The sequence below is a fragment of the Gossypium raimondii genome, chromosome 10 (assembly GCF_025698545.1).
Source record: "Gossypium raimondii isolate GPD5lz chromosome 10, ASM2569854v1, whole genome shotgun sequence".
Classification (NCBI taxonomy): domain Eukaryota; kingdom Viridiplantae; phylum Streptophyta; class Magnoliopsida; order Malvales; family Malvaceae; genus Gossypium; species Gossypium raimondii.
The window spans coordinates 18361247-18373610 of NC_068574.1; the positions used below are offsets into that span (position 1 = coordinate 18361247).

General features: G+C 34.2%; 1 protein-coding gene across 1 annotated transcript; it reads right to left on the reverse strand.

Annotated features, from left to right (window-relative positions):
* Positions 1-4280: 4280 nt before the first annotated feature.
* LOC105776312 (non-specific lipid-transfer protein) lies at positions 4281-5075 on the reverse strand. The gene is made up of 2 exons (XM_012598897.2): positions 4633-5075; positions 4281-4506 (listed from the first exon to the last, which is right to left on the reverse strand). The coding sequence occupies exons 1-2, from the start codon at positions 4983-4985 to the stop codon at positions 4497-4499; spliced, it is 363 nt and encodes a 120-aa protein (XP_012454351.1). The 5' UTR covers positions 4986-5075; the 3' UTR covers positions 4281-4496.
* Positions 5076-12364: the final 7289 nt, after the last annotated feature.

A 12364-nucleotide genomic window follows, 5' to 3' on the forward strand; every position in this document is an offset into this window, starting at 1 on the left:
AACATGTCACCACTTCGCATCTTTATGGTATTGACCCTATGTAGTTAGACCCTATATGACGTAAACAACACTTATAGTGTGCACGATATCGTAGGCTTGAACGTTGATTGAATGCAACCTATATTTTGGTGCCTTTGTCGGAAATGATGTATGCATCGGGTTGCGGTACAAATGCCTTCTCAGGTTAGTTAAGAAGAAATCCCATTCATCATTGGATTCTTCAGGAGTTATTACAAAAGCTATTGGCAGGATTTTTAGGTTACCATCTTATGCAACAACTACTAACAACCGATGGTCGCATATTCTATACAGGAATGTGCCGTTAATTTGGAAAAGTGGCTTACAGTACCAAAATGTAGTTCTGCATTGCTTAAAAGTCCAAAAGCAACGGTGGAAAACTCCTTTTCCAGGGACCAAGCAATCGTCATAATACGCAGGCTCCATTTTTAACTTGGTTACAGAACCTAGTATGTACCACTCTAGTATCTAACACCATTGCCACAATTTATAGTAGGATTTCTCCCACCCTCTATTCATTTTCTCCAATGCCTTCTATTTTTGCAACTATGTCTTGTGCTAGGACATGGTGTAATCGGATTCTCTACAGATGTGTGCGATCAAAATTGGGACCAGAATCCTAGGACTTGCTTTTGCCATGGGTAATAGAATTTTAGATATCATGTCTAAATCTAATTTTGGATGATCATTCGATATGCTTGAAAAACAAGAAATCGAGTCACTATGTGTAATAGAATGTAAAAAAAGGCTAGGATTCGAGTCGATGTTGTTAGCCATATTACATACCAGCTACAACACATGTATGTGGCACGATAAATTTCCTACGTTTAAAATGCCAACTTCTTCGTCATAAATGCCATGATTTTCCATAGACATCTTGTTGCACGCATTGTGCGCATCGCCTTATATTTCTCGGATTGAGAGCATGTAATAGTGAAGTTGACACCAAGTTGTATGCTATACTACTTGATTGTAGCTACAAAAGCATATTTGGAGTCAAACTCCATCCCAACCTCTAAGTGGTCGAAATTTGTTGATGAAGTCGCATACCTTAGTCTTCTACGGGGGAGGTCTGGGAATTCTAAAACCACTTTCACTAGTAAGACTGAGAGTACGCATATGGGGTGGGGGTTTGTATTTCGTGAAACTTAGGTCATCCCCTCGAGCGATGTCTAAAGCTTGACCATTAGATCCATCGTCTTCTAGTTCAGTAGGAATGGGATCTAGTTCTAAAATTACTACAATTTCGCACCATCCAGTCCAACCACCTCTCCTGGGTCATTATCTGATTTAGACCCCTCTTTGACCACTTTGTTCTCTTGTCCCTCTTTGTTATCAACCCTGGTTGTAAGTCCAGGGTTGGATGTACCCTCTCCGGTCAAAGTTGTCAAGAGTAGATCATTCATTCTTGTAAATCCGATGTCAATCCCAAAACCAATTCTGTTTGGCCTACCCAGTAACTTGATGGTGTACCATATGAGTGTTATCGAGGTTGAACATAGGTGTGTCAAAGTTGAAACCAAAGGCACTGATAGAATGTTGTGCGGCTGTGTTGTAGGCCTGGTGACCGAATACGTCTAACTATCCCCCGAAGTTGAAATCGAGGGATGAAATCGATGAATGCCTCACCATTGATGATGTTAATAATGTGTCTTTGTATAAGCTTTGTAGCAATGATCTGAATCCACAACAAAACCGTGTGGCCAGACTTTTTGCTTCTTGATTTGGCTAGAAATTTGGCGGACACGGTATAATCGAGCTTGGGCCACCTTTTTCCTCTTCAGCAAAGACTGTATATTCTCACAAGAGTAATGAGTTTCGATCACTGTCTTCAAACCGTTGTCCCCTGTGATCTGAAAAATGGAATATCTAACGGGGTTAAATGATGTTAGATATCTACATTTCAGGCTCAAAATTCTTCTTCAGATCCCTACTTTATGCCTAAACCTTGTTCAAAGCTCTTTTAACGTTATGCTCTAGTTGAATGTCAGATCTTTAGATTGGGTTGATACAAAAATGGGCTCAATTTCAGCCTCACAATTTTGACCGTTGTAATGGACAATAGCTCTGGCTCGTCTCCTCATCTTGAACCAAATATTCTATTCCACATGTTTAAAATCGAGAAAATTGTAAAAATATAGTTCTCATCACCCAAATCCCTAAATTTACACTTACTTTAATGAAATACCTTTGCTTCGACAATATTGTCAGTATAAAATTTTTGTTTTTTACTACAACATCGATAACTCCTAATGCCAACAATCTGCTTCAAACATCTGTATGGAAAATCCAAGAATTATATTGAGTTTTTTTTATAGAGCCTTTTCCTCGACGCACATGAAACGATTCTAGCAACAACACATGTCAAGGCATTAGTTGTTTTTGAGGTATACACTAAAAATTAAAATTTGTGGGGGAGAAAACGTTCCCCGCAACGATGTTTTTCAGCACCTAGACATAGCATTGAAATTTATCCTAGGAATCCCGGGTTGTAGGGGCTTAGAGGTAGAAGCAATCAAGTTGGCTTGGGTATTGAAAGACCATAAAGAAAATGCCTCTTGCAGGAAGCATTTCCACCTGACTTGGCAATCAAAATGCCTCCTGCAGGACGCGTTTTCCAGCCACATCTCTGACATGTTAGTTGAAAACGCATCTTGCAAGAGGCGTTTGTACTGCCATGTTAGGTAAAAACACTTCCTGCAGGGAACATTTTCTTTATGGCCATTTCAACACCCAGGCCAACTTAATTGCTTCTGCCTCTGAGCCCTTACAACACGGGATTCTCGGGATAAAAAAATTTCCCTTTTTACCCCACCCCATCCCTTATATAAATGTATGTTCTCATCCCCTACTCACCCATATCTCAGTCTCCTTTAAATTATTTTTTTCTTTTTCTTCCGTGTTGAAATTTTCAAGTTTAAAGATTTATTTCTCTCACACTTTGAGGGGGATGTAATCATAGTTTTAAGTTGTGTTTGAGTTCACAATAATGTCGTGGCGCTTGATAACTTACAAATTTCACTTGTCGTGTGAGTATGGAGCCATCACTTGAGAAATCGAGATCGCTTTGCAACTCGAGGTCCAAGTTGACGGTGTAAATAAGGCTTCAAGTTTACAAAGGTTATGCTATTAAAGGATGGAGCAAAACCGGGACTGTAGTTGACGATGGTGATGCAAGCACAAGAACTAGTTTTTCCTCATTGGAAGAGCATACTTTATAAAATCCATATACAAGTACGAGGGAGAAAATCACAGGGGTCTTCCAGTATAATCAAGTAATTCATTTTATCCTTTTCCAGCAAAGGCAATGACCCTGTTACTAAAACCTATTACATCCCCTTTCTATCATAGGTAATAGTAACGGTGTCACCGTCTTTGGTGGAGATGGATAAAAAAATTTACTTAATTATACTGAGATACCATTGCATTTTTCTTCCTCGTACTTGTGTATGAGTTTTATAAAGCATCATTTTCTAATGAAAAAAGTTTTTTGTCGTGCCCGCATAACCATTGTAAATTACAGCTCCAATCATACTCCGTCCTTTGATAGCGTAACATTTTGTAAACTTGAAGCTCTAGTTACACTTCAATTTCAGACCGTATAATCACCCTTAATTGGGACCATGAGTTGCAATGCGATCTGGCTTCTCGGGTGATGGCTCCATACTCACATGACAAATGAAATTTGTAGGTCACCTAACTCCACGACACCACCATAAATTCAAACATTCCTTAAAACTATAACAGTGTCTATCTCAAACAAGAATGAAAATAAATGTTCAAACTTCTAATTTCAAATTGCAAGAAAAAAAAGAAAAAAATAAATTTTAGCAAAGTAAAAATGGGTCCTACCGGCGCATTTTCATTGCCACATCAATGAAAATACACCTCGTACGACACGTTATTCTTTCTTCGTAAACAATGTAAATCAATAAATTTAAAAAAAAATTATACATTCTCAAATAACTCTTTTTTTCAGCATTTTTGTTAAATTTATCCCATAATACTGCTACTTCTTGTTTCCTGGGTTATTTTTATTACTGCTGGTTGTACCACCCTCCTACTGTGCGCCGGTTATAGCAACTCACTCAAGATTCTAAATACTAATATAAACACCATTTCTTTTATTCTTAGTTTTTTTAGTGATTAACGTGGTTTTAATTATCGTTAGATCACGTGGGTGTTTATATGAAATGCTTGAAATCGTCACGCAGGACAAAAAAAAAAAAAAGAAAAAGAAAAGGAAATGAAGAGTATATATATAGAGGAAACAACTAGTGAGAGTGATATTAATATTTAGAGTAGGTAAAGATAGTATTATATAGTCGCATATGCGACCTTGTACATTACCACTAACTCTAAAACTAGGATAACTCCAACAATGAATAGTACCGCTATGGATTTTTAACATTCATTTTTATTCTGTCGACATCACTATTTCCCTTCCATTAGCTGATCCCAACTTCCATGACCACACTTCACTTAATGCTGCAAATGCAACCACACCAAACAAAACATTCATAAATTAATAAATCAATTGCCATAAGCGATAAACTTTGGGTCATTTTCTTTTTCCGTAATTTCAAAGAAACCTAGTTTAAATTAGATACGAACCTTTTGCAGTCAGTGGAAGGGCTGATCTTGTAAGGGATGTTGATACCGCACTTGCCTGGGAGTCCGGCTGCAGTGCTATAGTTGATGCCAGAAATGCCGGTGGCCGCACTTTTGATGCAGCTGCAAGCTGCTTGCCGGTCTGGTGTTGTTTTGGCGGCAGAGTTGAGAGATCTGATGCCGTTGCAGCAAGCTGGGGGAGCAGAACCAGCACCATTCCCTTTCAAGTAAGCAATGCAGGGTGCGAGGGCGCTTGTGATTTGACCACAACTTATGGCCCCTTGAGCCAGGGGTGCACCCACCACCATGCAAAACACCACCACACATGTAAGCTTAAGGGACATTGAGCTAGCCATATCAATTAGTCACAAGAAAACAAACTTGTAAGGAAAATGCTCGCTTGGAGTAGTAGTACTATTGCTGATTGTTGCGTGGATAAGGATTGAAGGTAGGAGGGTTATTATAGCCAAAAGTCGAGTGAAGGGATTTGGAAAGAACCGAGAAACACGTACGAATAGAATATGGTTAGGCGCTGGTAGCTGGCCCAATTTAATGCCAAGGTTTCTTTCTTTCTTTTTCATGTTTCAGCTTATGGTTGAGTGTGTTTAATGCTTTGGAAAAGGTTTGTATCGACCACTTTCATCTTCATCACTAATGCTGAATTACTCCCTTGATTAATGCATAATATTAGCATTGTCTTAGTGTTTCCGGGTTTTTTCTTTTTTTATAATAGTAGTTTTTCCGGTTTTCTGATATTAGTAGCTTTACCAATCAAAGATGCTATCAAATATAGTTTCCCTTAATTCAATCTTTCATTACTCTCACTTTATTTTTGCCAAATATGAAATACATATTGTAACACCTAAATTATCCGACTCAATCGCTGAGTCCAAATAACAGAATGTCAAATTTATTGCCGAGACAACTCTCATCAAATATTTCGTACTTCTATTTAAACCATACAATTATAAATACACGTACATTCCAATTCCATTAAATTAAACAAACAATGGCCTAATTGTGAAGTTTGAGCATGAAATAAGACTGAATTGTAAAATTTCAAATTTAAGGGTCTGGTATCAATACTTAATTGTTTGGTACCTATACCTTAGTCCTCAAACAAAAATTGCTCAACATCAATGCATGTATAGATCAATTTTATATATCAAAGACCAATATCATCTTTTTTTTTAATAAACAAAACAAGATGTTGTGATTCTAGCAGGATATAGGCGTAGCTATTGTTCCTAAGTCTTCCTGCAAAAGGTTTCACAGTGAGAGGAGAAAAAAAAAAGTCGAAATTGTCTTGGTTTGCCTCATAATGATTGAAGCATAGACAAGTTGTCTAATTTCTACCTAATTGCCACGTGAATTCACATGATTTTACGTCCCTTTTTCTTGGCTCAAGGGAATGAATTTCACATGATTCGGTAACATATTTCTTAGATATGGTCAACAAATATACATGTGTAAGTGCAATATTTTCTAGTTTTGTTGTTAACCGGAAAAAAAAGAAGACGAAAAATATGAGACTAACTGTTTTCTTTTAAAAAAAAGATTATAAATGTTAATTTAATACACGACATAATAATATAATATAATATATTTAAATGTATAACTCCTCATCTCCTAGACACTGTTAGTTATTTTATTTTTGGATTGTTTTAACAAAAGGTTGAGCTTTTTATTAGGTTTTATTTGATTTTTCATTTATTAAATATATTTTTATATTTTTTAGTAATTATTAATTTTTTTTTGGAAATTTGGACTGTCTTGTTCGAACAACAATTAGAACAAGCTTTTTGGTGCAATCAAAATTTTTGGGTGTTGGCATGTTTGACTTTTAATGGCTTATGTTTTAATGTTAGTTAACAACAAATGATAAGAGAATTTCATGGTAAATTAGAATATGATTATCATCCATTTGATTAGCCTTGAAGAGGAAGGAGAGGAGTTTGAAATTTGGTGGACACTCATCCTTATCATTACCTTTTAGAGTGTTTGAAGCTGTTGGAGAACTTGGTTATGAAGACTTTTATGTGATAAATATTCAAGATAATTAATTTGATAATTTCAACTTTTAAAAGAGAGTTTAAAGCTTATCAAAACACATTCTGACAATCACTTGTAGAGGCCTATAAATAGGCAATAGTGTGGTATCACTTTGTTTGCTGTTTTGGAGTGTCTTAAACTTTTGTATCTTTCTATTCCATTGGGTAACTTTGTGACACTCTCTTTAGGTATTATTTGGAGAGGTGTGGAAGAATACCTCTTATTTTGACCAAAATTTATTTTTCTCCCGGTTATATTTTGTTTCTAGTTTCCGACTTAAACTCTAATTAACCTAAAGTTGTTGTAGTCATATATGCTACAAATTTCAACCTATAAATAGTCCTTAGTTACTCTAGGTTTTACACAATAAAAACTTATTTAGATTGAGAGAATTTTATTCTTTGTTTCGAAGGGTTTTTCTTGTGGGACTTCTGCTTTTCTTTTAATTCTCTCCATTTTTTGTACTCTCCTTTATTATGGTGAAATCTGTTTTTGCCTATGGTTTTTTATCCTCTCTTGAGGAGTTTTTCCACGTAAAATTTGCGTGTTTGATCTTTTCGATTCTTATTTTATTCACTTTGTTCATTGTTTAATCAAGTTTATCCCCTACAAACTGGTATCAGAGATAGTTTAATTTTTGCAGTCAACCCGTTTAGAGATGGCAGAGTCAAGGTTCGATATTGAGAAGTTCGAAAAAATTGTAAATTTCAGTTTGTGGTAAGTTTGAATTACGACAATATTGGTTGAGAACAGTTTGAAAAAGGTCGTTATAGGGAAGAAGCTTACAGATATGAATCAGTCAGAATGGGAAGAGCTTTATGAAAAGACTATATCCACTATTCAATTATGTCTCACGAATAATGTGTTATAGGAGGTTTTGAAGGAGAAAGTATCGTTTATGTTATGGGAGAAACTAGAAACCTTATATATGAAAAAATCTCTAGCCAACAGGTTAGTATTAAAACAACATCTCTACATGGCCAAATGTGAGCCCATCAGAATTCATATTAGCGAGTTTGTTACCCTTCTTAAAGACTTATAGAATCTCGAAGCAGAGATTAGTGATGAAGGTCAAGCTATGTTATTGTTATGCTATTTGCCCTCTTATTATAAAAATTTTAAGGAAACTCTTATTTATGGGAGATATCATCTCTCGTTCGAGGATGTGAAGGGGAATCTTCTGAGTAAGGATAAACTTGACAATGAGTTAGGCCCAAACAAAAAATCAGACGGGCAAACCACAGTTTTAGTTGCAAGAGGCAAACGACAAACCAAAAAGATAGATCAAAATAGGTCTAAAGCAAGGTCCAAATCTAGAAATCATGACAAATATTCTGGCTATTGTAAAAAAGGTGGGCCATGTTAAGGCATAATGTTGGAAATTTCAAAATAAAATCAAAAGGGATGCTGAAAATGACGAGAAAGATAAGCAAAAAGTTAAAGTTTTTGATGCTAGTGTAGCCGAGGACAAAGGTGATGATTTCTTGTTGGTGTCAACGAGTGAAAGCTCTCATCTTACTTCTAAATGGAACTTAAATTCAATGAGCTCCTATCACATGTGTCCTAACAGGGATTGGTTCTCCACGTATAATTAAGTTGAAGGTGGAGTTGTGGTGATGGGAATAACTCTCCCATGTAAAATATCTGGAATCAGAACAATACAAATTAAGATGCATGACAGGATTATTTAAACATTTTCAGATGTCAGGTATGTTCCTAATTTAAAGAAAAATTTTATCTCATTGGGAACTTTGGATTCTAACGGTTGCAGGATAGTCATTGAGTCAAATGACTTAAAAGTTTCTCGTGGAGCTCTTGTTGTGATGAGGGGACAAAAAAAAGGCAGCCTATATGTTCTGCAAGGGTCAACAGTTACTAGTGTGGCTGCGATTATCAAAGAAAACCCAAAATTGCCACCACATCACGACGACACGACGTGACTCTTTCTCCATCAATTCTGACTCAACCAAAATTTGGCACATGCGGCTGGGTTATATGAGTGAGGAATATATAATAGTCTTGTGCAATAGAAGTTTTCTCAATGACATTGGAATTGGTCAATTAGGTTTTTACAAGCATTGCATTTTCGAGAAACAAACCAAGTCAGTTTCGATTTAGCAGTGCACAAAACAAAAGGGACTCCATATTACATTCATTCTGATTTATGGGGTCCATCTTTTAACATCTCAAAAGGAGTTTATAAATATTTCCTAACTTTTATTGATGATTACTCTAGAAAAGTTTGGGTTTATTTCTTGAAACAGAAAAACGAAAGTCTTTGGAATTTTCAAATAGTGGAAGACACTATTAGAAAAACAAATCAGAAAATCCATGAAGAAGTTGAGAACAGATAATAGTCTTGAGTTTTGTTCGTCAGAGTTTAGTGATTTTGCAAACGGGAAGGAATTGAAAGATATCAAATCGTTGTCAGAATTCCGCAATAGAATGAAGTTGCAAAAAGAATGAATAGAACCTTGCTGGAAAAAGCTTGATGCATGCTTTCTAATGTAGGCCTAGGGAAGGAATTTTGGGCTGAAGCTGTAAACCTGACAAGTTATTTGGTAAATCGATCTCTTTATCGAACATTGAACAGTAAAATTCCAAAAGAGATATGGTCAGATAATCCTCCAAATTATTCTAATATTAGAATTTTTGGTTGTCCTACTTATGCTAAAGTTAGCTAGGGAAAGCTCAAACCAAGGGTCATTAAAAGCATCTTTTTGGGATACCCTGCCAGCACAAAAGTTTTTAAGTTGTGGTGTTTAGAATTTGAAAAAATAATTGTTAGCAGAGATGTTACGTTTGATGAATATGCTATGTTTCGATCAAAAAATGAGACTTTTACTTTTAAAGGCACAACGAATCAAAGTGTCTCGAGCAAGGTGGAGTCAAAAGCTAAAATAAGAGGGCGATGTCATGATGTGCAAATGCCCAACATCGCAATGACATGACGAATAGAGGTCTCGTCCCGATAAAGCCTCTCACAATGTCGCATTGACACGAAAAAATTCTGGTTCTTGCAAGTTTGAAGCTGTTTTGGATCTGTTTGGGGTTTCACCCGACCCTCAAGTACCCTCACCATATCAGTTAACTAATTATAAGTTGGCACGTGAAAGGAAACCTAGTGGTTTATGCTCTAAGTGTTGCCGAGAGCGTTGTTTCAACCAAACCTTCGTGTTATTATGAGGTAGTTCTTTCCTTCATAGTGACCTTGAGGAGGACATCTACATGCAATAGTCGGAAGACTTCAAATTTGAAGGTAAAGAAGATTATGTCTGTCTTTTGCAAAACTCTTTGTATGGTTTGAAGCAGTCTCCTCGATAGTGGTATAAAAAGTTTAACTCATTCATGTTGAGTATTGGTTTTTCCTGAAGCAAGTATGATAGTTGTGTTTATCTACAATGTCTTGATGATGATTCTTTTATATATTTGTTGCTTTATGTTGATGATATGTTAATTGCGGCTGATATTGGTTGTCTTAAAACCAAACACGTGGTTCATGAATCATGGAGAATCACGACAGACATGCTGATAGGGGCTGGCATTACCAAAATTCTAGTTCATGATTTCTTTTATTACCACATTCAATGTTTCCCAACATAACCCTGGTGTTTTCAGTGGAACAAGCTCTGTTCCAGTTGCAACTTGTAATGCTTTTTTTTTTACCAAAGCAACTTGTAATGTTATGATACTATAGAACAGTGCGCATTTTCATCTTTTACGAAATTACTGGATTTGAAAATATAAATAGTAAAATGAATATATACTAATGTAAAAAAGCGATAATGATTTATTTAGCTTTTTAATTTTATAAAATAATAATTTTAATTTTTATTTAATTTTTTGTTTTTAGCATTTAAATTTGTATTGTTTGTCAAATTATCTTAAAATGGATGAAAAGTTAACATTTAACAACTTTATTGATGTGACATACATGTGCATATCATGTCAACAATTAATCGTTTTTAAAAAATTAAAAAATTATTAATATTATAAAATATATAATTATTCATACATGTGGACCACGTGGATATCTTATCTTTTCCATCAATTTTGGAATGATTTGAAAAATATTGTAAGTTCAACGGTTAAAAGAGACAAAAATTAAATTGAGAGCAATGAATTTTTTAAACTTGAAGGCTAAATAAATCATTATGCCAACAAAATAATTTTAAAATATGAAGTGTAAATTATTGGAGGAGTTGGGATTAACATCATGCCTCATTTAGTTACTAGTGTAATAATATGCGAAAAAATTATTTATTACATATGTATTAGATATAAAATAAATTAATAGTTAATACAAATTCAAACTTAAAATTAGAAATATGAGTAATAACTCTTGTAAAAAATAAAACATTTTCAAAATAAGTGAAAAATTTGCCTTCTCTTTATTAAAAATAAGTCAAGGGAATGATTAAATATTATAATTGAATTAGTTTATTGCTAACTCATATAATAAAGCATGTGTCAAAAATGATACCAATTTAGTACTAAAAACTTTCAAAGTTCAACAATGACATCCTCCTAAAAATTTAACAGTTGCGGAGAATAGTACATGGGGTTGGCTAAATTAAGCTCCCGAAATTTCAAAAATATAAAAATTATAAGAACTAAATTACACTAACAGATCAAATATTGAAACCCTAAAGTCTGAAACTTCCTTTCTTCATCTTCTTGTTTCAGTTTGCATGGAAATAAGAAATGAAAGTGTGGTTTGTGTTACACTAACTTGATTTTTTTACCCTTATTACAAATTAGTCCTTATACTCTAATTAATTATTAATTCAACAAAATTATTTATCCGAATTCAATTCACCTAAAATACAACTCCGTAAATATTTAATAACAATATTTACGAGTTTGATTTATAGAAACAAAGTTCTAAAATTACACTTTCCAACATCAACGACTTTCGAGTTGTTACGCGTCTCTTGTTAAAATCATACAACTTTCTATTTTTTTCAAGACAAGAAATTTTGTTCATGCACTTTCTATATATAAATATATGTTTTTTAATTTTATAACTACAGTAAAATTAAAGTATAAATATATGTCAAAGTAGCTATTAAGTGTAGAATTAAATCATTACAATATATAAATAGACTAAAAATTAGGACAAAAATCAATCTATTACATAAAATATAAATTATGAACAGAAACAATCTAGGCTATAGTCTGACTAATCAAACTAAAACTTACACATAACAACAACTAATAATAGGAATTAAAGACCCACACATTCAACTGTGTACCGTGGATATAGAATATGGTTACTCAAAGCCTATAGCTTCCACTTTTACCCACTATGTCAACGCTTCATTTACACTTTTTTTTTAACCATGTATTTTTCATATAATTTTATATTTTTTTTTGCATAAAAAAAGGCCCAATATATCGACGTTAATTAATTCTATATAATGTAGCGATTAAGTCCTCAAACAAAAATTGCTCAACATCAATGCTTGTATAGATCGGTTTTATATATCAAAGACCAATATTATCTTTTTCTAATAAAAAAAAAAACAATATGTTGTGATTGCTTAGCTATTGTTCCTAAGTCTTCCTGCAAAAGGTTTCACAGCGAGAGGAGAAAAAAAAAGTTGAACTTGTCTTGGTTTGCCCCATAATGATCGAAGCATAGACAAGATTATAAATGTTAATTTAGTATACGACATAATAA

Coding starts and splice junctions, on each gene's coding strand:
- LOC105776312 (XM_012598897.2), bottom strand. CDS start 4,985: ATGGCTAGCTCAATGTCCCTTAAGCTTACATGTGTGGTGGTGTTTTGC.